Below are 22,321 nucleotides of genomic sequence, written 5' to 3' on the forward strand. Positions count from 1 at the left end.
AGGTGTTCAGAACAAGGTTAAAGGTAGAGAAAGCTTGTTGGACACTAAGAAAGCTTTGTTGAAGAGCATTTAACACAAAATCCGTGGAGGGGGCAGCTGAGTATAAGACGGTATCATGTGCATATAAGTGGTTTGAGTTTATTTTTATTTTTACAGGGACAGTGCACATTAATCAACATTTCAGTAAAAGTGCCGGTTTTAGCCAACCGGCTAATTTTCAACCGCAGTCCCTGGGCAGGTTATTAAAAACAATTACAATATAGACAATAGCAACATAGAACAAGCAAGACATAGCAACATAGGACAAGCAAGACATAGCATACAGACAGAGCAACATAGGACAAGCAAGACGTAGCATACAGACAGGTTGAGAGAACTTCCTACTGCCTGAGCTATGTTGTTGATGTAAATTGAGAAGAGCATGGGGCCTAGGATTGAAATTTCCTTGGTGACAGGCAATGGCTGAGACAGCAGATTTTCTGACTTTATACACTGCACTCTTTGAGAGACGTAGTTAGCAAACCAGGCCAAAGACCCCTCAGAGACACCAATATTCCCTAGCCAGCCCACAAGAATGGAATGGTCTACCATATCAAAAGCTTTGGCCTAGTCAATAAAAATAGCAGCACAACATTGCTTAGAATCAAGGGCAATGGTGAGATCATTGAGGACCTTTAAGGTTGCAGTGACACATCCATACCCTGAGCGGAAACCAGATTGCATTCCAGAGAGAATACAATACACAAATTGTTCCAACACTTTTGATAAACAGGGCAAAATAGAACAGTTAGGATCAGCTTGATCTCCCCCATTAAATAAAGGACAAACTGTGGCTGCCTTCCAAGCAATGGGAACCTCCCCAGAAAGGAGAGACAGGTTTAAAAGGTTGGAGATAAGCTTGGCGATGATAGGGGCAGCAACCTTAAAGAAGAAAGGGTCTAAACCATCTGGCCCAGATGTTTTTTGGGGGTCAAGTTTCAGGAGCTCCTCTAGCATCTCGGACTCAGTGGCTGCCTGAAGGGAGAAACTTTGTAGCGGGGGAGGGGAAAAAAAGGGAGAATCATCGGGGATACCGGTAGTCGCATTAGAAGGGGTGGGAGATGTTGGACGGGCAAGGAGGCATGGCTGAGCCAAATAAGATTTCTGACTTAAGGAAGTGGTGATTAAAGAGCTCAGCCATGTGTATCTTGTCAGTAACAACCACATCATCAACTTTAAGGGACATGGGCAGCTGTGAGGAGGAGGGTTTATTCTCCAGGTCTTTAACCGTTTTCCAGAACATCTTGGGGTTAGACCCACAGAGAGAGTACTGCTCCTTAAAGTAACTAACTTGCCTTCCGGATAGCCTGAGTGCACTTATTTCTCATTGTCCTGAACGAGAGCCAGTCAGCCTGAGTTTGCGTGTGCCGAGCCTTCGCCAAATGCAATTCTTGAGGTGGAGTAACTCTGCAAGATCACAGTAGAACCAGGGGCTGAACCTGTTTTTAATTCTCATTTTCCTTATGGGGGCGTGTTTGTTAACAATACCAATGAAAATATCAAAAAAGAAGGTCTTCGACAGAGGGGATAAAGCTGATTTTTTACCATTTTACAGAGGCCAGTTCATGAAGGAAGGCTTGCTCATTAAAGTTTTTTAGCAAGCGTCTATGACAAATCAGGACACGTCATTTCACTGAGCAGCCATTACGAACACAGGCTGTAAAACAGTGATCACTAAGGTCATTACAGAAAACACCAGACTGATACCTATCAGGATTATTTGTGAGGATAACATCAAGAAGAGTAGCCTTTTCTGGGTGTTTGGAGTCATACATTGTGGGATTGGTAATAATCTGAGAAAGATTTAGGGAGTCCCATTGCTTTAGAACTTGGTCAGGTGGTTTAAGCATGTCCCAGTTTAGGTCACCTAGCAGGACAAATTCAGACTTGGTGTAAGGGGTCAGGAGAGAGCTTTAGGGCAGGTAGGGTACAGACCGGTGCTGATGGAGGATGATAGCACCCAGCAACAGTCAACAAAGAGCTATTAAAGTTTAATACTTAAAACCAGAAAATCTAATTGTTTGGGGGCAGACTTGGTGGAGACAATAGAGCACTGGAGGTGATCCTTGGTAAAGATTGCCACTCTCCCACCTTTGGAAGATCTGTCTTGCTGAAAATGTTATAACCAGAAAGGTTAACATCAGTATTCAAAACACTCTTCCTTCACCACGTCTCAGTAATGACCGACACATCTGGATTGGAGCTGTGAACCCACACTTTCAATTGATCAATTTTAAGTAATACGCTTCTAGTGTTAACGTGCAGAAAACCCAGGATTTTACGGGAGCAGAAATCAGTGTAACGGGTAACAGAGCACAAGTCAGAATTAGGGCTAGCAACAGCAGATGCTTCCCATCAGAACATGCCTCCCTCCTTCTAGAATGAGATTTTAGACAATCCTACAAGAGGCCGAATTATACGAAATAAGTTATTGAACTTATTTAGGTCATAACGCCTTTGTTCAGGGTTACCATAATAAACCAAATATATACCGTGTATTTTCAAATATTGAGCAGATTCAGGTCATTACTGAGGCGGAACCATGTCTAGGGAGATTTTGTAACAAGAAAAGAGGAAGAGTGTTTTAGGTGGACCGGAAGTTGTCTCCCGGAGTCACATTGAAAAACGAAAATCATTGATAACGTTAGCTACGCTTGTAGCTAGTGTCAAGTAAGTCATTGCGAAAATATGAATTTAATTACCGATTTAATCTTGTGTTGTTAGTACACAGCATAACTTTTTAAACGTGTCAAGCCTATTTGGGATTATTCCTTGAGACGAGTACTCCATGATAGTGTTAGCAAGAGAGCTAACAACCAGTCAGAAATCAACAGAATCTCTAAGCTAACGTGTCAGCAGCTACTCTTTTTACGCCACTTTGATATCGAAGTGACTTTTTCGTAGCAGGTTGGGAGAATTTACGCAGTAGATTTAGGATCATTAACGTAGAAGATCAGGAGACTTAGGTGGTAGCAAAAATGCTTTCATAACGTACTACGAAAATCACCTTGTATCAAAGCGGTATGAAAAGGTTGTGTCTCAGCTAAATTAGTTAAGAGAAATACTATTTTCAGTTGCGATAGTGACTTTTTCGTTGCAGGTTAGTATAATTTACGCAGCATGTTATAATAATTAACGTAGCAGGTTAGGAGACGGAGGTTAACGTTCGGACATAGTAGGTTAAGTTTAGCGAGAATACTTTCCTAACCTGCTACGAACATCACCCTGTATCAAAGCGGTTCGTAGCTATATCTAAGGGGGCACTACCTGAAGTGTAAACTATGTACCAGCAATACACTTCAAATCAAATGTAGACCTTACAGTGAAATGCTTACTTTACAAGCCCTTAACCAACAATGCGGTTTTAAGAAAAATACCTTTAAAAAAAAGATATAAAATAACAAATAATTAAAGAGCAGCAGTGAAATAACAATAGCGAGGCTATATACAGGGGGTACCGGTTAGTCAAGGTAATTGAGATACTGTATACATGTGGGTAGAGCTATTAAAGTGACTATGCATAGATGATAACAGAGCAGTGTAGAAGAGGGGGGGGGGGGGGGGGTGCAAGTAGTCTGGGTAGCCATTTGACTAGATGTTCAGGAGTCTTATGTCTTGGGGGTAGAAGCTGTTTTGAAGCCTCTTGGACCTAGACTTGGCGCTCAGGTGCTGCTTGCTGGGCAGTAGCAGAGCGCACAGTCTATGACTAGGATGGCTGGAGTCTTTGACATTTTTTAGGGCCTTCCTCTGACACTGCCTGGTATAGAGGTCCTGGATGGCAGGAAGCTTGGCCCCAGTGATGTACTGGGCCGTACGCACTACCCTCTGTAGTGACTTGTCTTTGGAGGCCGAGCAGTTGTCACACCAGGCAGTGATGCAGCCAGCTCTCGATGGTGCAGCTGTAGAACCTATTGATGATCTGAGGACCCATACCAAATCCTTTGTCTTCTCAGGGGGGAAAGGTTTTGTCGTGCCCTCTTCACGACTGTCTTGGTGTGCTTGGTCCATGGTAGTTTGTTGTTGATGTGAACACCAAGGAACTTGAAGGTTTTTACAATTGACATGAATCGTCTCTAACATTTTTTTCATAGGGCACACAGTGGAGCAGCATACAGACTCATTCATTCCTGATGACTCCACTTGAATAATCGTAGATATGTTTATCTCAAGGGTGGCCCCTCGCCTCAGTCTGCTTTGCAGAGCAACTGGTAAGTTTGTCAAGACACACATCAGATCTATAGCTAGCTTAAAGTGGAACTGACAATATTTTAACTACTTAGCAGATGTGAAACAGACCATCATAATATCAGTAAAAAAAAAGGTCAAATGACCAGTTTATGCTACAAAACCAACTTTATAAGAGGTTTTAAATGGAGGTTATATTTGACTCAACATTCCATGACGTACACTAAAGCATTGTTGGCAGAATAGATGGATGCAGGTCAATGCATGATAAATATAATTCACCAATACATTTCTTGGTAGTCCAAAACATATTGCTATCAGGTTGTAATTCACAGCTGGCCTGGTGCATTGTTTGCTGCCTCCATTCGGTTGCTTCGGTTTCCATGACAAAAAGAGAGGAATGTAACTAAGGCTGTCAATAAAATCAAACGAGCAAGGGCAATGATCACTAGTCAGTCATAACATAGGCTTGCGTATCTATTTATGTAGCAAGCTAAAAACACAGCGCCTAACGCTAGCTGGGAGGATGTCATGTCACTTTCTCCTCCCTCATATTGTTTTTTCGGTGGCTATACATGGCTAGAGATCCTGGTGTCGTTTGGTTAGCTAGCAAGAACTTGAACGACTTATCCAGGTAGCATTTCTCCTGCGATCGCAAATTCACTCAACTCGATTTCGGAGCACTTTCGTCTGTGTGCCAGAGCTCAGAATAACTGATGCATTTTCGAACGCTCAACACCTGTTAAAATAGGACCGGTGTCAGTAAACGTAGGCAAAACAAATAAGTAAGTCACAAACGCTCTAGATAACATGTAACCAGCTCTGCTAGGGCAAGTAAAAAGGTCAGGGGGAGGTGTTCTCTCATTTGTGTCAAAGTAGCTTGCTTGCCAACTTTAGCCGTTTAGCTCGGTTGCAGGCAAGCCGCAGAACGATGAGGAGGCTACAATTATCCATCGTTTATCAGTGGAATTTTGACGGCCAACTAGCTGAACAGTTTGAGAGAGTTTGTCTAATGTTCCTTCTTAGATTTGAGCTCATCTTGCTCTGGTTAGCATTAGTTGTTGATAACTGAGGGAGAGAGAGCCTACCCTTTCATGGTTGTTGGATCAATAGGACTGTAAAGTTCCCAAAAGTAAGAGGATTCATGCGGTATTGACATATTTGCAGAAATCCATTCAAGTATATTTTTGGGGCGAATGCGTTCTAATGATCTTAGGTTGCGCTGTTGCTACTGACTAAACACACAGTCCAGTTCAAAGTGAATGATGGCAGGCCTGGGTGGAAAATGGCTTGTTTGAATAAAGGCCTACTGTAGCTCTGATTGGCTTTGGTAAACCGGTCTGTGTAGACTCCGGTCCTGGACGAGACGGATGTTTTCAGTTTTATTTACTGCAGTGTCTATTAATTGTCCAAATGCATGGCTGATTTCCCACTATATTGCTATAGAATTTTCCCAGGTGCCTTAGTAAAAGCAATTCCCAAACATTCTAAGAATTTATCAAAATGACCATATCTAAGTGCTTGCTTGTCAGAAAATGTTTTAAAAGTGTCATATTCTTCCTGGGGGTGTATATGAACAGATTTTAATACCATTTTATGTTTCTAAAATGCTGTCAGTTCCACTTTAAAATGTGGCACTATCACTTAAATGGTAAACTGATACAATTCTGTTTATGCTCCTTCAACGCTCAGGTGCACTTCAGACTCCAGTACAGTCATTGCGTGGATCTCTACTGCCCGTCTTCCCTGCTTGCTGCTCTTCTCTAAATGGAAAACCCAGAAACTATGGAACGGCAGCAGATAACTCACAGCCTCCTCAACCGTGGGTGGCACTGGAGCCAGACCTAGAAGAGTTCCTCGTCCCTCGTAATCTATCAGTGTCCCCACTGGAGAGCTGGCTCTCCCTGCACTACTCCCTCCCTCCCCTGCTAGAGGCTCCTCAGCCCCTGGAGGAAGGAGATGTGATGGTGGACACCAAGGTGTTGCCCCCATTTGCAGTCCCTCTACTGGAGGAGGGTGATGGCTCCGTCACGCCCCTCAGCTGTAAGAACGTGCTGGAGATCCGGCGGCGGAAGATGAACAGGCACAAGTACAAGAAGCTGCTGAAACGCACTAAGTTCCTGAGAAGGAGGGTGTTGGAGGGCAGGAGGAAGAAGAAGCAGGTCAGTGTTTTGGTTGGAGATGGAAGGAGAATGTCGTGCTCTTAATTGTTGTTCTTATGAGTATAAACTCTTAACGGGATACTCTGGGATTTTGGCAATGAGTCCCTTTATCTACTCCTCCAGAGTCAGATGAACCCGTGGATACAATTTTTGTGTCTCTGTCCATTATGAAGGAAGTTAGAGGTAGTTTCACAAACCAATGCTAACTAGGCGTTTGCTCAGTGACTGGAAGTCCCAACGGTATCTGTTGGATGCTACCTCTAACTTCCTTCAAACTGCATTCAGAGACATAAAAATGGTATCCACGAGTTCATCTGACTCTGGGGAAATAGATAATGGGCCCTATTGCTCATTGGGGTGGCAGGCAGCCTAGTGGTTAGAGTGTTTCGGTTGCCAGATCGAATCCCAGAACCGAACTGAAATGTGTCATTCTGCCCCTGAACAAGGCAGTTAACCCACTTTTTCCCGGTAGGCCATCAATCTAAATAAGAATTTGTTCTGACTTGCCTAGTTAAATAAAGGTCCAATTAAAAATGACAAAATCCTTAATTATCCCTTTAACTGCTTATCACTCGCAGCTTATGTTACCTCAGTAATAATGTCCCCACTGCTTTGAACAGAGTGTAACACTTATTACAGTCCCTGTGAGCGCTCTAATAGTGTATTTTCTGTACTTGTGTGCAGAAACGCTTTGAGAAGGATCTGCAGAGGATCTGGATGAGAGCTGGACTGAAGAAAGCCCCAGAGGGATGGAACACACCCAAAATCTTCATTAAACAGTACAAGTCCAAGAGGGGATGAAGAAGAGTACATGCAAGGCTGAAAGCCTTCTGGCACACTGCTGACTGACCCACATACTGGGTCATAACAGGACACGTACGCTTTTCCTCAAACACAGCAGAGCAGCCTGCTCTCCTTTGCTACTTGTCAGTGATTTGGACATTTTCCAGATGTTCTCTCCTGTTGAGTGTGATGTTCATTGTAAGTAAGTGAAAATGAACAATAAAGCTTTGTTTCCCATCCTTATAATTGTATCTACTAATCTTATTTAATATATCATACCAGTATGTTCATACCTGCTTAGCATAGGCTGCTACATTATTGTATTTATACCTTTTCCTTTGCTGTTTCCTGAGAGAAACAGTGAGTGGCAGTATTGTACAGCCTCTGTTTCATTGAACTTGGGAGTCTGAAAGATGTTAAGCTGACATAGTCCATTGTTGTTCAGTGAGTGACAAAATGGTAAAACAATATTCTGGTATCGTGATATTAGGTCAGAAGAAGTGGTCACTTTCAAAGATGCCAATGTGAAGCAGGAGACGAGAAGATGCACTCTGTCTGTTTTCTCTGTCGCAGTGCCAGGAGGTGTAGGGTTTCACAGGCACGTGTAGGAGGGGCATACCCTGCTGGTCTAGACTCTGGAGAAGTCTGTCGTTTTGTTGTTGACGCACTTTCTTCAGGTGTTGCTTTCTTCTGTCCATTGATGCACACACATCTCCGTGTTGCAGCCTACCATCTTTTCTCCCAGCTTTCGAGGTGAAGTTGGACAAGAAAGACAAAGACATGTTGCTGCTGTTTCTGAGTAAGTTCCAAGTTTTGTTTTTACTATAACGGAACAAAAGCTTCAATGTTTGTCGACCCTGCGCCAAAATGATAAAGTTAGTCGACCCTGCATCAATGCAGTCAATGCAGATTCATTTAAACGTATTTAGCATGGGTATAGTATTTATCCTGATACCTAGTAACTTTACCCTGCCTTTAGGTACAGACAATGTCTACCTCAAATACCTTGTACCCCTGCATCAATGATCTGTTAAATGTACTCTGTATATCACAAAATTCTTATGTAAAATGGGTAAAGAAGAATGGACAATCATGTCTGCCTCGGGTATTTGGTGGCGGTTGGGTGCTTTTCTTATGGGTTCACTCCAATGTGTTTTGAGTTAACTGCGGTCAGAGTGGGAGAGTCAGCACAATCCCTGTAGCCTGTCATTATATGTGCCAGTAAATGAGGGAGAGTCTCACCATAAGTGGGCTGGAGTTACTCAAGATACAGGGATTACCACTTAAACTCAATTTAGGGCCTTAGACAATGTTATTCAATATAGGAGGCTATCAAAATGTAGAGTCACCGATTTTCATGAATTCTTACTTAAAATTTTTAATTATAATGACAATGTTCATTGAATGATTTACCAATATCGTGGTCATTGCAGAAGTTGGTAGGAAGGAAACCAATTTATTCTGCGTATCAAGTGTCCATGCATGCCCTAGGCTAGAGGCAAACTGCGATTTACAGGAATGGACAGGAAATTCATACCCTCTTGTTAGGGACGGTTTACAGATTCAGATATTGACTGATTCCAGCCTCTGCATAATGTCAACAAAATGATGCTTATCAGGCAGGATGTGCCTTCTAGAGCAAAGAGTGTCTCTGAATTGACCCTTGTGTATATAGCTGAATCTGCAGCTTGGTTGAGTTATTACTGAGCTGTGCTGTGTGCTCCTCAAACTACAGTGTCATTGGGGGAGCAAAAAAATCCTGCATATTTTTTATTTTTTGTAAAAAAAAATTACTAACGGTCTTTCTGTTTGTGCAACTAAACTATATATTACCCTCCTGAGCAAAATAATACAGCATGTTCATGTTTTTTTTTCTTAAATCATTTTTCCACATTCAGTAATGTGTATCATTACTGTAGCGATTCACCTTCAGATGTAAGTTATTGTGAAAGTGTCAGTCATTTAACATGGCAATTCAGGAGCAGGTAGTTAAATCTTTAAGGGTTAGTTTTGTATGTCTGCACCAGAGACCAAGGAGACATGATTATTATATATATTTTTCTGTCCACAGAATTGTTTATGTCCTTCAGTGCTGCTCATACCACAGTTCTCCAGCATAGTGGCACACATATAACCAACCTTGGACTTACGCTTGAGCTCATGGACTCGCATAAACATGTTGATACTAGAGATGAGACATTGCCTCGTCTAGATGGTTATATCATAAGAAACATCAGCACCTCAAGTTCAATGACTTCACCAAACAAGAAATAGTCATTTTAATCGTAGGAGAACCTTTGAAATAAATTTTATTTCAATGCCCCTAGAGACCAGCAACTAATCACATAGGGAGTAAGTTTACTGACCGTAAATAAGTAAAAATCACAGTTGATGTGAAACCATGACAGGACTGTATTAGAATGCATCAGAGGAGATGAGCAAGCATTTCCTGTTAGTCTACACCAGTTGTATTTGGAGCATGTGACATTTGACAGTTTAGTCATTAAGCAAGCAGACACTATTATCCAGAGCAACTTACAGGAGCAATTAGGGTTAAGTGCCTTACTTAAGGGCAAATTGGCAGATTTTTCACCTTGTGGCTCGGTGATTCGAAACTGCGACCTTTCGGTTACTGGCCCAACGCTCTTAAAACACCTTAAGGATCCGCCCCTTTTCAATTTTCACCTAAAATGACATGCCCAAATCTAACTGCCTGTAGCTCAGGACTTGAAGCAAGGATATGCATATTATTGATACCATTTGAAAGGAAACATTTTGAAGTTTGTGGAAATGTGAAATGAATGTAGGAGAATAACACATTAGATCTGGTAAAAGATAATACAAAGAAAAAAACATGTTTTATGTTTGTCTTTTTTTTGTACCATCTTTGAAATGCAAGAGAGAGGCCATAACGTATTATGAAAGACCAGGCGCAGTTTATATTTTGGCCAGTAGATGGCAGCAGTGTACGTGCAAAGTTTTAAACCTATCCAATAAACCATTGCATTTCTGTTAAGTGTTTCAAGACTGCCCAAATGTGCCTAATTGGTTTATTAATACATTTTCAAGTTCATAACTGTGCACTCTCTTCAAACAATAGCATGGTATTCTTTCACTGTAATAGCTACTGTTTAACTGGACAGTGCAGTGAGATTAACAAGAATTGAAGCTTTCTGCCAATATCAGATATGTCTATGTCCTGGGAAATGTTCTTGTTACTTACAACCTCATGCTAATCACATTAGCCTACATTAGTTCAACCATCCCGCAGGGCACCTACTGATCCTGTAGAGGTTTTTAACCACTTGATTTGACGAGTCTCCCTGAGTCATATCACTTTTCCTCATGTGAGGGGATTCTGTCAGATCAGCAGATGAACAAAACACCTGGTATCTACTGTCTCTGCAAACCCCACAACTACCCCTTAAAAACAGCATAGGCCTACTCAAAACTCTAATAACTTGACTTTCCATTTTTATGGTGTTAATTTAAACAAAACATAAGCCTGCCTGCTAAACCTCTAGGATTGATCGAGAATAGCTCCCTTAACATTGGTGTATGAAATACAATAGGCATCTATGATCTAAGTAATGGTCACCCAGTTGTAGCGCTGGGCTGTGGCAGTGGGCACTGGCTGACTGTGTTTACCCCCAGAACTTTGGCCTTGACAGTTCTTAGCAGGGGAATGAATAGAGCCTCTGTGTTGCTGCCTGGGCTATATGCTTCTCTCTGCAGCTGGCCCTTAGGTAAACAGCAGACATAATAGCGCCTAGTGACTATCTGGGTTAGAAATAGCAGACCTGCTACGGGAATGCCTTCAGTCCCAAAAGGCGAAACATTGAAATATAGAGAAGTGTATATACTTCTCCCTGTCTCATTCTTGCCCCTTCTTGTTTTTTCTCTTGACCTATTTTCTGACTCTTCCTCCAACCAGTTGTCTCATTGAAGCAGCTGTTCGACCAGCCAGCCTTAACTACTGTATAAGCTATCCGTTCACAACAGCGCAGTGACCACAACTCTGTGGTCAGCTCAGGTCCTACCCTGCCAGATGAATAGTTATGGTTCCTATGATGACAATGGCATTTTCTGTTATTTGTTTCAGGTTCTGCTGTCTTCATGCCCAGTGGTAAGTCCCCATAACATGCAACCTTGATTGTATTACACATTTTTATCCACAACATTTATGCCTCTATTTGCTGTTTACATTTAGTATTTTTTAGGGTTATGTTTTTTTCTCTCCATTATCTTGTTGAGAAATGTTTTCATTTTGTGTGTTTTTTTCCTGTTGCAAAATGTACAAATAAGTCCTGTGTGTGTTGCATTAGCATGGGGCCAGAGCAGCAGCAGTCTAGGTGTGGTGGTGGAGGCCCGCAACATCACCCTCCCAGCTGGGACCCTGGCGGTACTGCCCTGCAACAGCCCCCGCATGGTGTGGACCCGGGACCGCCTGAAGGACCGCCAGAGGGTGGTCCACTGGGACCTGGTCCGGAGCATACCAGAGTACTCTGTGGAGAGGATACTGGACATGTCCCCCGGGGTCAAAGAGAGAGTCTACAATGGGTTCAACAAGGGCCGGATAACCATCCCCAAAACCGCCTTCACTGACGGGAACTTCTCCCTCGTCATCAACAGTGAGTTGGGCCCGTGGTATACTGTATGCTCATGACTGTACAGAATATTACACTAATTTATGTTACTCGAGAAAATGTCATTGGAATGTGTGTTATGCCAGATGTGGGAGCAGCTGACCGAGGTGTTTATAGTTGTAACCTGCACCACCACTACTGCCAGCTGCACCAATCCATCAAGATACAACTCAACACCACCAAGTCAGGTGACTATCCACAATAGGTATCTGAATCATGATGATTTGAATAGTCTTCCATACAGTATCTATTATGCTTAAATGAAAAATGCTATTCACCCTGTTCCATCTCAGCCCGTAAGGAGAAGCGGTACTGGGACGGGGACAAGACAGTGTTTGTGGTGTTGCTGGGGAGCTCGGTGGTGTTGCCGTGTGTGAACCGGCGGCCCCTGTGGACGGACGGCCAGCAGGAGGAGCAGCAGCAGGTAGCCCACTGGGACTGGCAGCCCCCTGGGGTGAGACCTGATTTGGCTGACCGCCTGGTGGACCTGTACGCTTCCGGAGAGCGCAGACAGTATGGACCGCTCTTCCCTGTGGATAAGATGAGTGTTTCTGAGGATGCCTTCTCTGTAGGGGACTTCTCTCTGACCATATCTAACCTGCAGCCCATTGACAAGGGCCTGTACTCCTGCCACCTGCACCACCACTACTGTGGCCTGCACGAGAGACGCATCTTCAGACTCATGGTGGGGCCTCCACTCCCCCCACCTCCTCTGGTCCCCACTGCAGCTCCTGCTGTCCCCCACGCACTCCCCAATGACGACCCAAGTAAGACACTCTGCATATCCCTTTCTCTTAGGGTTTATTCTCTGATTGGAAGTGTGAACCATTTTTCAACTTCATCAGAGCATGGCGGGTATAGTTAGAATAAAGCCCTTTCTCCTTTCCTTTCAACTATAAATCATTCTATCTTCTCTCTATATTCTCGTTCACATTTTCCCTGAGCTTCGTTTTCCCTAATCTGATTGGTGTTTGTGTCTGCCTGTCTTTACAGCAGCCTGTGTCTAACTGAGAACACTGTTCCTGGGGTATATTTATTGGTCATATTTATAGGCATTTTTGGCCAGTTATGTCAGTGCATCTTTGTGCCAGATCTCTTCTCAAACTTTTTCTCCGTCTGCACAAGAGGAAGGCGGAGAGAAAGAGGGAATGAAGGAGTGGGCAAAAGAGGCAACAAAAACAAAAGAAACAGATGGAGAAAAAGAGGGTGAGAAAAAAAGAATGAAAGAATGCATTTGGCCGCAGATGAGCTGACAAGCGAGGGGGAGAGAGCCCTGGAGTGTTGAGAAAGGGAGGGGGTTTTGTTTGGGGAATCTGACTGTTGGCTGCAGGCAGCCAGTCTGAAAGGCCACTAATTGTCCAAAACCGAAATGCTCTCATTTTCATTGGAGACCTTTTTAATTTTTCTGTAGTTGAGCAAATGGCTTAGTTTACAGGAGGAGCCATTCTAGCTCAACAGGGGCAGTCAAGCCAGACTCCAGGGGAAGGAGGGCGCATGGTGAGGCTTTGCAACTGGTGAATTGGGATTTCTGTTCGTCTCTAAGTTTCATTATCTCTCTACAGTAACCTGTCTACAGAGTCTCTCTCCATCACTAGTCTGATTCTCTCCTTCTCCCTGGCCTCTGGTTGGGGCGTGTTTATCAGCAAAAGGATGAAATGTGCTACATCTGTTCAGCACCTGGACCAGCTGGGACATGAAAGGGGAACAGTGGGGGAGGTGTTGGCAAGGGTTGGTTCAGTGTTAGATGTGGATCCTCCTTTGTCCTTTTTAAGATGGGTTGATCCATTTAACAGCATTGTAAAGTATGCAGGGAAGAAATGCACATGGATCAATGCAGAGATATCTTCAGTTCTTTGCTTTGATTTTTACTTTGTGACTTCATCTTTCTTCTACTTAGTTGTGCTTTTTCCCTTGTTAAGTCCAGCCAACTCTTATCCCCGTCCTCTGCAATTGCAGCAGCCATTATCCCACTTTTTTGTTACACTGTAATCATTTATGGCAAGCTAAAGTAGAGCTCGGTGTTGTTGTGAGCGCCAGAACCTGGATAAGTCAGCCAAAACATTTAGAATAGAAAATAACCAGAAATGCAGACCAGGTCAGATTCCTTCAGCTCATTGGCTTGCTAATTAACCACAGTCTTTCAACAAGACTAAAACCACTCGCTGTGTGACCTCTGCACGGCACATGTCACATTGTGTTTCTGCGTGTAAGTTCTTGTCTGATCTATCAGGGGAATGGAAACAGGCAACAGCTGAGATACAGAGAGAGAACTGAGGCAAGACTAATTGTTCTCCAGAGATAGTTGACCTTGACCATGACACTGCAGTTTCATGCATATTAACAACATTCAAAACAGACAAGAGATAATTAGCAACTCTGATGCCACTTGGGAAGTGTTGAATTAGATTAATTCAATACAATTTGTTCTGTAAGACTGGTGCAGTTTGCAAGATCCACCCAGGGATGGTATCTGTCCGCCGCTCATTTCTTATTTTAAGCCTGCCTCAAGCTAATACCTATCCTCAGGCTAGTTTAATCAGTCATGTGTCATAACATACAGACCAGTCAAAAGTTTGGACCCACCTACTTATTCAAGGGTTTTTTCTTTATTTTTACTATTTTCTATATAGTTTTGACGTCTTCACTATTATTCTACTATATATTCTACTCTAACACACATGGAATCATGTAGTAACCAAAAAAGTGTTAAACAAATTTGAGATTCTTCAAAGTAGCCACCCTCTGCCTTGATGACAGCTTTGCACACTCTTGGCATTCTCTCCGCCAGCTTCATGAGGTAGTCACCTGGAATGCAAGTTAACAGGTGTGCCTTGTTAATTTGTGGAGTTTGTGCGTTTGAGTCAGTTGTGTTGTGACAAGTTAGTGGTGGTATATAGAAGATAGCCCTATTTGGTAAAAGACCAAGTCCATATTATGTTAAGAACAGCTCAAATAAGCAAAGAAAAATGACAGTCCATCATTACTTTAAGACATGAAGGTCAGTCAATCCGGAAAATGTCAAGAACTTTGAAGTTTCTTCAAGTGCAGTCGCAAAAACCATGATGAAACTGGCTCTCATGAAGACTGCCACAGGGAATGAAGACCCAGACTTAACTCTGTTGCAGAGGACAAGTTCATTAGAGTTAACTGCACCTCAGATTGCAGCCCAAATAAATGCAACAGAGTTCCACTGTTCAGAGGAAACTGCGTGAATCAAGCCTTCATGGTTGAATTGCTGCAATGAAACCACTTCTAAAGGACACCAAGAAGAGACTTGCTTGGGCCAAGAAACACGATCAATGGACATTAGATAAGGTCATTAGAGTAAACTGCACCTCAGATTGCAGCCCGAATAAATGCTTCACAGAGTTCAAGTAACAGACGCATCTCAGCATCAACTGTTCAGAGGAGACTACGTGAATAAGTCCTTCATGGTCAGATTGATACAGAAAAACACTACTAAATGACACCAATAATAAGAGACTTGCTTGGGCCAAGAAACATGAGCAATGGACATTAGAGTGGTGGAAACCTTGAATTTTTGGTTCCAACCACCGTGTCTTTGTGAGACGCCGAGTAGGTGAACAGATGAACTCTGTGAAGCATGGAGGAGGTGGTGTGGTAGTGCTTTGCTGGTGACACTGTCTGTGATTGATTTAGAATTCAAGGCACACTTAACCAGCATTGCTACCACAGCATTCTGCATCGATACACCATCCCATCTGGTTTGCGCTTAGTGGTGCTATAATTTGTTTTTCAACAGGACAATGACCCAACACACCTCCAGGCTAAGGGCTATTTTACCAAGAAGGAGAGTTGAGGAAGTGCTGCGTCAGATGACCTGGCCTCCACAATCACCCGACCTCAAGCCAATTGAGATGGTTTTGGATGAGGTGGACCGCAGAGTGAAGGAAAAACAACCAACAAGTGCTCAGCATATGTGGGAACTCCTTCAAGACTGTTGGAAAAGCATTCCAGGTGACTACCTCATGAAGCTGGTTGAGAGAATGCCAAGTGTGCAAAGCTATCATCAAGGCAAAGGGTGGCTACTTTGATGAATTTAAAATATATTTTGTTTTGTTTAACACTTTTTTTGGTTACTATGTGATTCCATATGTTTTATTTCATAGTTTTGTTGGCTTCACTATTATTATATTCTGTAGAAAATAGTACAAATAAAGAAAACCCCTTGAATGAGTAGATGTGTCCAAACTTTTGACTGGTACTGTATCTGAGGATGGGCCAAGGAGAACAGATTTAAAAGAAACAAATGCCTCTAGGTGATGGAAAGCAAAAGTATTTTTAGTGTCATCAGCCTTCCCAGGCTTGGTTAATACAGGTCTCCACCATCATTATCCCCAATGACTATCATTTCTGTTCTCACCCAGCAGGTGAGAGAGACCTGTGTAACAGTGGCAAGCTGATTGATGGTTATGGTGCAATAATTGTGTAATGGGAAGGTATGGTACATGTTATTGTGTGCAGACGGTTTGGAAGTAACAATTTGATATGCCAATTTGTAATAGCTATTTTCGTTGATTTAAATCACATGGTTTTCACAGTTAGCAAATCCCGTTCTCCCCCGTCTCTGTTATTTTGCTTAATTAATTGTCTGAAACCTGGCAGACGTGGTGTTTGTGTTGCACAGAGCATGACTGTGAGGTGAGTGTTGTCAAATGTCTGCTTACACTGACCAGTCAGACTGGTGGAGTTTCAAGGACAGAGAGGCAGCAACAGCTAGGGTTCATTCTTTATACTTTGCAAAACATTGTCTGTGTTTATGAGAAAAGGTAAATATCTGGAAAACTAATTTGGACAGGCTGACCGCACATAACAGAATTCCTCCCCTCGGTCCTTCCTTTCCTCCCTCTCCTCTTTCTTAGTTAATCGGTATTTCTCTTTTTATGTTATGCAAGTCATTACAGCTGAACCAGGTCAATTCTTCCTTTACTCACGGTCTCTGAAATAAATTAAAACCAGCCTAAAAATAGTGGCACAACTGTTTTTCAATTATGCAGAAAAAACATGTAATTGTCGTTCAAAATGCAATATCAATGGAAAACACTGAGTGTACAAAACATTATGAACACCTGCTTTTTCAATGACAGACTGACTGGGTGAAATCTATGATCCCATTATTGATTGTCACCTGTTAAATTTGCTTCAATCAGCGTAGATGAAGGGGAGGAGACTGATGAAAGAAGGATTTTTATAGCTCAATATTAGGAAGGTGTTCTTAATGTCTTATACACTCAGTTCAAATTAAACCACATGTATTGGTTATATACGATCATTAATTTCACTCAACATGGATAAAACAAAACGTGATATAATGTTCCACCACCAGCCTGTGTTTCTAACACAATGAGTGTTCATAGCAGACCAGTGAACCCACAGTGTTGTCCTCACACCTTCAGGCCACAACGTGGTTGAACTGGAGAGGCCACGAGTCGTCAACGTCATCCTCCCTGAGCACCGAGGGCACTTCCTCCAGCAGCTGGGTTACATCCTGGCTACCTTCTTCCTCCTAGCCTTCATCATCACAATAGTCACTGTGCTTACCCGACGACGCAGAAAGAGAGGTAGCGTGTGTGGGTGTCTCTACTGTATGTATCTCTGTCTCTTTATCACACACAGACACACTTTGAATGTGCTTCAATTTACACATGTCCTTGATTTAATATTTAAATCAGTTGAGTGGCTGTGTGATTTTGTGACCTGTAAATGGTATGTTAAAGGTGTGTTAATCTTGTTTCAGGGCTGGAGTATGACCTGCAAAGATCTAAATGGTGAGAACCGATTTAGTAAGCGGTCACACTTGATAATGAGAATATTACTCATTTTAAGGAGGACCTGAACTCACTGAATTTTTATGACTAACCACTTCCCTCTCTTACTGGTAAACAGGAGGGGTCATGTGACTGACCATGGGGACATTGCATTGGACGCCACAGAGCTGAAGGTCTGCAACCAGGAACACCTGAATTCAAGTAAGGCTCCCATGCTGCCTGTAAGCCCTACCTCATATCGACTAGAGAGTTTGAACAGGGCGACTGGTATCAATAATGACTGTTGCTGCACAGAGCTCATACCGTATGGTTTATATCATGACATGTCAAATTGAATGACCAACCCTTTTGCATTTCTATCCTTAGATTACAAAAACAACTTACTGAAAGAGAGAGATATGTCCAAAGACCGCAATAAAGGTAAATGTATGTGACATTATGGGCTCCAAACCACAATTTCATGCCTAATTGAATGGCTTTCTTTTTGCTAATCTTCTCATTTCTTTCCTATTATTCTCTTCCCTCCTCCATATCTCTCTCTAGAAATGGATGGAAAGTTGTGGAAGTGAGACAGAAATAGCTGATATGCTGCTGGCTGGTCCAGGGCAGACGTACAGGATAAGGAAGTAAAGGATTATAATGGTGGAATTCAAAGCAGAGGACAGGAGGGGGGGGGGGGGGACGCTTTCTCTTTTTATAGACACCCCCTTACCAAACTCTCTTACCAAAACATTTCTATTGCTGCGCCAGTCAACGTTTGTTTTATATTTCCATACTGGTAAAGTCTGTATTCTGATCTGCTGTGATTTTTAACATGGCTAGATATGTCTTTGATTTTGTATTACACAGATATTTGATGTCAAGTATTTTATAGATCAATAACACTGTGTACTGTACAACCTTTTTGTATGTAACAAAACACTCTCTGTCACTGTATTCCTTTAATTCACCCTTCAAACTTTTCATTTTCAGAATGCATGGTGCCTTTTTAATGTGTGTGGGAGAACTGTCGTGTTCCATGTGTGATTTCATAGCTCATAACGCGTTGAGTAAGTTTATTAAAAATATTTCCACATCTTGCTGTAATTGACTGTTAACACATTACATTAAGCCAACGTATCCTTTCTGTAAAGAGTCATAAGTAGTTTATAGTCAGGCTTTTAATTATTCATTGGTAGATTGCTTATAAAGGAGTAATAAGACGTTATAACTGTATCCTTACCAAATCCATTTGTGATTGACGATCATGGACCACAAAGAAGGCTATACATGTAATGGAACTCAGGAAAACAAGCCTTGAACAGAATCCAGATGTGTTTTTTAGGAATGTATGTTAGGATATGTACGTTTGCATGTGAGGGATTGTCTATTTGTGTAATGCATGCTTGCAGTACACTAAAGTTTGGAGCTGTCAAGTTGACAAGCCAACGCATCTTGCAATCTGGGTTATTAGGATTCGTGTAGAAATGGGAACGAAGAGGACTAAGTTTGTAGAAGACGTCATATTTTTCAATTACTCTAATTGGATAAAGGGGTCCTGACACTGTCAGTTTGGAAGCTTTACTTACAAGCAAGTTATCTGTGCAGTAGCATGCTGGTTCATTATCTTCACTCTAATAAACATTAATTAAAAAAACAATACTGGGTTGACCATTATTTTAATAATTCTATTACAATGTGTACATTGTGCTCCTGTTGTATGAATAGGAAGAACATCTAAAGCCAAACCCATTGCTTTAAATCAATGGTTAAATAAGATTTTCTTGAAGAGAGAGCTTAACAAGAAAAATTGAAATGAACCTTATTCAAGAAAATAACGTTTGTCATTTAATGGTCAAGAGTATTGGCTGGTAGAGGTTAGAAACCACCATTCATTCCATAGCTTTCAAACAGTGGCTGTAGATAGACGCTGCTGCCACTGTACAGCAGCACAAGACTACCACCTACTGACGAATTGGACGGAAAGGTGATCAAGAAAATCTGTACACCTTGATGATAATATTGACAATAATTATCATAATTATTGTAATAAATGAGTAATTATTACATTGATTTACAATGATATCGGGTATTGGATATATTGTATCTAGGTTGTAATACTTAGATGACTGTAAAGAAGGCTAATAATAACGAATATAATGATTTAATATATTTATATATATATATTTTTATTAATCAATATAATTATCAATATTATCAACAGTTAAAACTATTACTGAAAATCAACACCAAAGATTTAACTGAATAAAATGTGTTCTCCAATCCCTTCTTTCTTTATGGTGCAGACTGCAGTACTATCTGTGACTAGTACCGTATAATGGAGAACATTAGCAGTCTAGCTTAAACACACCACTAGATGACAGCAATGGCTAACGAATTACTGGAAAAAATTGAAATATTCCCAACTCGATATCGCAAGGATGTGGACCGTCCCTTCCTGTTTTAGTACCGAGAGAGCCACCGTACCGAGACACATTGGAGCTGGAATACAGTCACTTAGAACTCGATTATGTCTAGATTTCTACTTAATTTATCAAAGACAAGGTTATTTATTTTCCAGCGTGAGGTCTACAGTTATATTTATTCATGCTGTCACGGTAGCATTTCGTCTTAGACGGATAGATAGACAGACAGCCTCATAAACCTATTTATTATTGCACTGCCAACCCTTGTTCCTTTCCTGTGTCAATGATTGTCCTACCCTCACTCTCATGGCGGAGACTAAAATAATATATCACATTGACGAGGAGGAGACTCCTTATCTAGTGAAATTACCCGTTTCTCCTGAGAAAGTCACTTTAGCGGATTTTAAGAATGTCCTTAACAATCGTCCGGTCAATAGCTACAAATTCTTTTTCAAATCCATGGACCAGGATTTTGGGTAAGTAGCCACCATGAAAGCGTACAATTTCTTCGCCGTGTATGTTGTAATCTTGTGTTTTGTGTGTTTTTTTTTTAATCATAGAAGTAAACATGTAGCCCAGCCCTGGTTGGTTACACTGACAACCATGTGTCCAATTTCACAACAAAGGTTGCAACATTGTAACATTCGCGCAGGAGTGTGCGGTGTCTAATCTGCTGTTTGGCACCTGTTCATTCATTGTATCCAATGCGCAATATAATAGATCCTCATTTGAAGTTCGAACCCGTCACACCAATATCCCATGATGACACTTAACGTGATCCGCTTATATTGTTGTCGATGTTGGTTGTGAGGTTACTGTAGCCTGGACGTTTATAAGGCTGCGCTGTGTGGTCATCGTCATGTAATAAGCATATCTAACATGATATGCTACGTTGACAAAGCCTCCACATGTTCGCTGTTTGGCACTAGCTCGGGGTCGAATCCAAATGAATTATTGCCAGACAGGTTTATCTTGTGTGTTTATGACTTTGGAGCACGTATGTGAATAGGGAATAAAGAGAGAGAAGAACAGAAAAAGTAGATTGGAGATTGATGCCGATAATGGCCACATAGCCTAACTGTAGCCAATCATGATTTTCAGGAGACAGCCATCAAACGTGACTGCGTGACTCTATGATGACAACTTTGACATATATATGTCTTGTTAATCTTACTTAATGTAATAAAATAGGCTATTACATTTCATCTGATGCGTCAAATAAGCTTCTTTAATATTCCAATTGACTGAATGGTCACAGTAGGGATCATGTATCCCTCTCATGGCCCTCTGTCTTACAGGCACGCGCACGAACACACACACAAACACACACACATCGTTTACATACAAAGGTAATATCCTCCGATGCTAGGCAGAAGGTGAATCAAGCGAACATGGAAAACACAACGCGTCATATGCTCGTCGTACATGTTACAACGAATGGGTTAAACATCATCTCGTTGATTTAAAAGCTTACTCTTCGTTGTTTGGATTTGACCATTTTTGTCATTTCGCCATGGGACTGTAGGCCGCAAATCAGCTGAAAATGCTCTGGGTAGAAACATGGCTGCCCGGTAGAAGAGCACCCCCTGAAAGAGGCGAGTGTCGTGGACTGACGGCCTGCCTTAATCGTCTAATGTAGCGCAAGAATTTGCTTGACATACCTCACGTAAATGTGACGAACAACCTTGCTAACACTAATACTCTATTTAATAAGTAACGCGCGTTGTAATTGCCCATGTCACTGCTTTTATAGTTATGCCTATTGTCCTGTGAATGTACAGTGTACAGTGGACTATTTTGGCCAAAAGATTTCCAGTGATAGCAATATAACTTTTTTCTTTGTGGCCTGGTGGCATGTCAGCAGACATTTTATGAATTATCACTGTCATCAAATAGGTTGGTATATGACTGACTGACCATAACCTATGGTCTATTCACAGATTTCTTTATTGTAGAGGGGATATACCCTCTTTTTTTCCTCAAACGGCATTTACTAGTAATAGTTCAGAATTAATACAGGAAACGTTCATGAGTAATTCATCATACATGCTAAATATAAGAATGAATGATTGTAGTTAGACCCATGTTTTTATTATAAGTAGTACATCCTCTCAACCTTTTCTTTGCGCTCATTATTATGTTGTCGTCACTCAGTCTTTCTGCGCAGACTGATACTCCCCCAGTCATACAGGCCTATAGAGATGGTAAACGTTTCTTGTTAATAGAAGGTGTTTGACCTCTCGCCCTGCGCCCCACGCCCCCCCCTGCCCCCATACATTCAGACAACATGGACACCTCCAATAATAGGAGGT

The 22,321-nt window shown here is 41.8% G+C and overlaps 3 protein-coding genes across 7 annotated transcripts in view; all 3 read left to right on the plus strand.

Annotated features, from left to right (window-relative positions):
* Window positions 1-2,588: 2,588 nt before the first annotated feature.
* On the plus strand, window positions 2,589-7,412 carry aurkaip1 (aurora kinase A interacting protein 1). Its single transcript, XM_020459860.2, has 4 exons — window positions 2,589-2,709; window positions 4,131-4,247; window positions 5,917-6,386; window positions 7,071-7,412. The coding sequence occupies exons 2-4, from the start codon at window positions 4,196-4,198 to the stop codon at window positions 7,185-7,187; spliced, it is 639 nt and encodes a 212-aa protein (XP_020315449.1). The 5' UTR covers window positions 2,589-2,709; window positions 4,131-4,195; the 3' UTR covers window positions 7,188-7,412.
* Window positions 7,413-7,560: 148 nt separating this feature from the next.
* Window positions 7,561-19,243, plus strand: mxra8b (matrix-remodelling associated 8b). 4 transcript variants are annotated; one of them, XM_020458872.2, is made up of 10 exons: window positions 7,561-7,968; window positions 11,272-11,295; window positions 11,495-11,800; window positions 11,902-12,003; window positions 12,109-12,582; window positions 17,233-17,397; window positions 17,574-17,604; window positions 17,723-17,805; window positions 17,971-18,024; window positions 18,148-19,243. In XM_020458872.2, the coding sequence occupies exons 1-10, from the start codon at window positions 7,950-7,952 to the stop codon at window positions 18,171-18,173; spliced, it is 1,284 nt and encodes a 427-aa protein (XP_020314461.1). In that variant the 5' UTR covers window positions 7,561-7,949; the 3' UTR covers window positions 18,174-19,243. The 4 variants fall into 4 exon arrangements, with proteins under 4 accessions (XP_020314461.1, XP_020314462.1, XP_020314459.1 ...); XM_020458873.2 differs by having other exon boundaries at window positions 7,784-7,968; window positions 17,233-17,406; window positions 17,971-18,030; window positions 18,148-18,264; XM_020458870.2 differs by having other exon boundaries at window positions 7,785-7,968; window positions 17,233-17,406.
* Window positions 19,244-20,046: 803 nt separating this feature from the next.
* dvl1a (dishevelled segment polarity protein 1a) overlaps window positions 20,047-22,321 on the plus strand; it is a 46,740-nt gene continuing 44,465 nt past the window's right edge. For both annotated transcript variants that reach the window (XM_031804025.1, XM_031804024.1), the window contains exon 1: window positions 20,047-20,485. In XM_031804025.1, coding sequence (XP_031659885.1) covers window positions 20,316-20,485 — 170 coding nt within the window. In that variant the 5' untranslated portion in view covers window positions 20,047-20,315. The remainder of the gene's footprint in view (window positions 20,486-22,321) is intronic.

This window comes from Oncorhynchus kisutch, linkage group LG24 (assembly GCF_002021735.2).
Source record: "Oncorhynchus kisutch isolate 150728-3 linkage group LG24, Okis_V2, whole genome shotgun sequence".
Classification (NCBI taxonomy): domain Eukaryota; kingdom Metazoa; phylum Chordata; class Actinopteri; order Salmoniformes; family Salmonidae; genus Oncorhynchus; species Oncorhynchus kisutch.

Bases quoted from the DNA above. Each gene is read 5' to 3' on its own strand.
- aurkaip1 (XM_020459860.2), top strand. From the start codon at position 4,196: ATGTTTATCTCAAGGGTGGCCCCTCGCCTCAGTCTGCTTTGCAGAGCA. The intron at 4,248-5,916 runs GTAAGTTTGTCA...TTCAACGCTCAG, and splicing joins TCTGCTTTGCAGAGCAACTG to GTGCACTTCAGACTCCAGTA. The intron at 6,387-7,070 runs GTCAGTGTTTTG...ACTTGTGTGCAG, and splicing joins GCAGGAGGAAGAAGAAGCAG to AAACGCTTTGAGAAGGATCT.
- mxra8b (XM_020458870.2), top strand. The intron at 12,583-17,232 runs GTAAGACACTCT...TCACACCTTCAG, and splicing joins ACTCCCCAATGACGACCCAA to GCCACAACGTGGTTGAACTG. The intron at 17,605-17,722 runs GTGAGAACCGAT...ACTGGTAAACAG, and splicing joins GACCTGCAAAGATCTAAATG to GAGGGGTCATGTGACTGACC.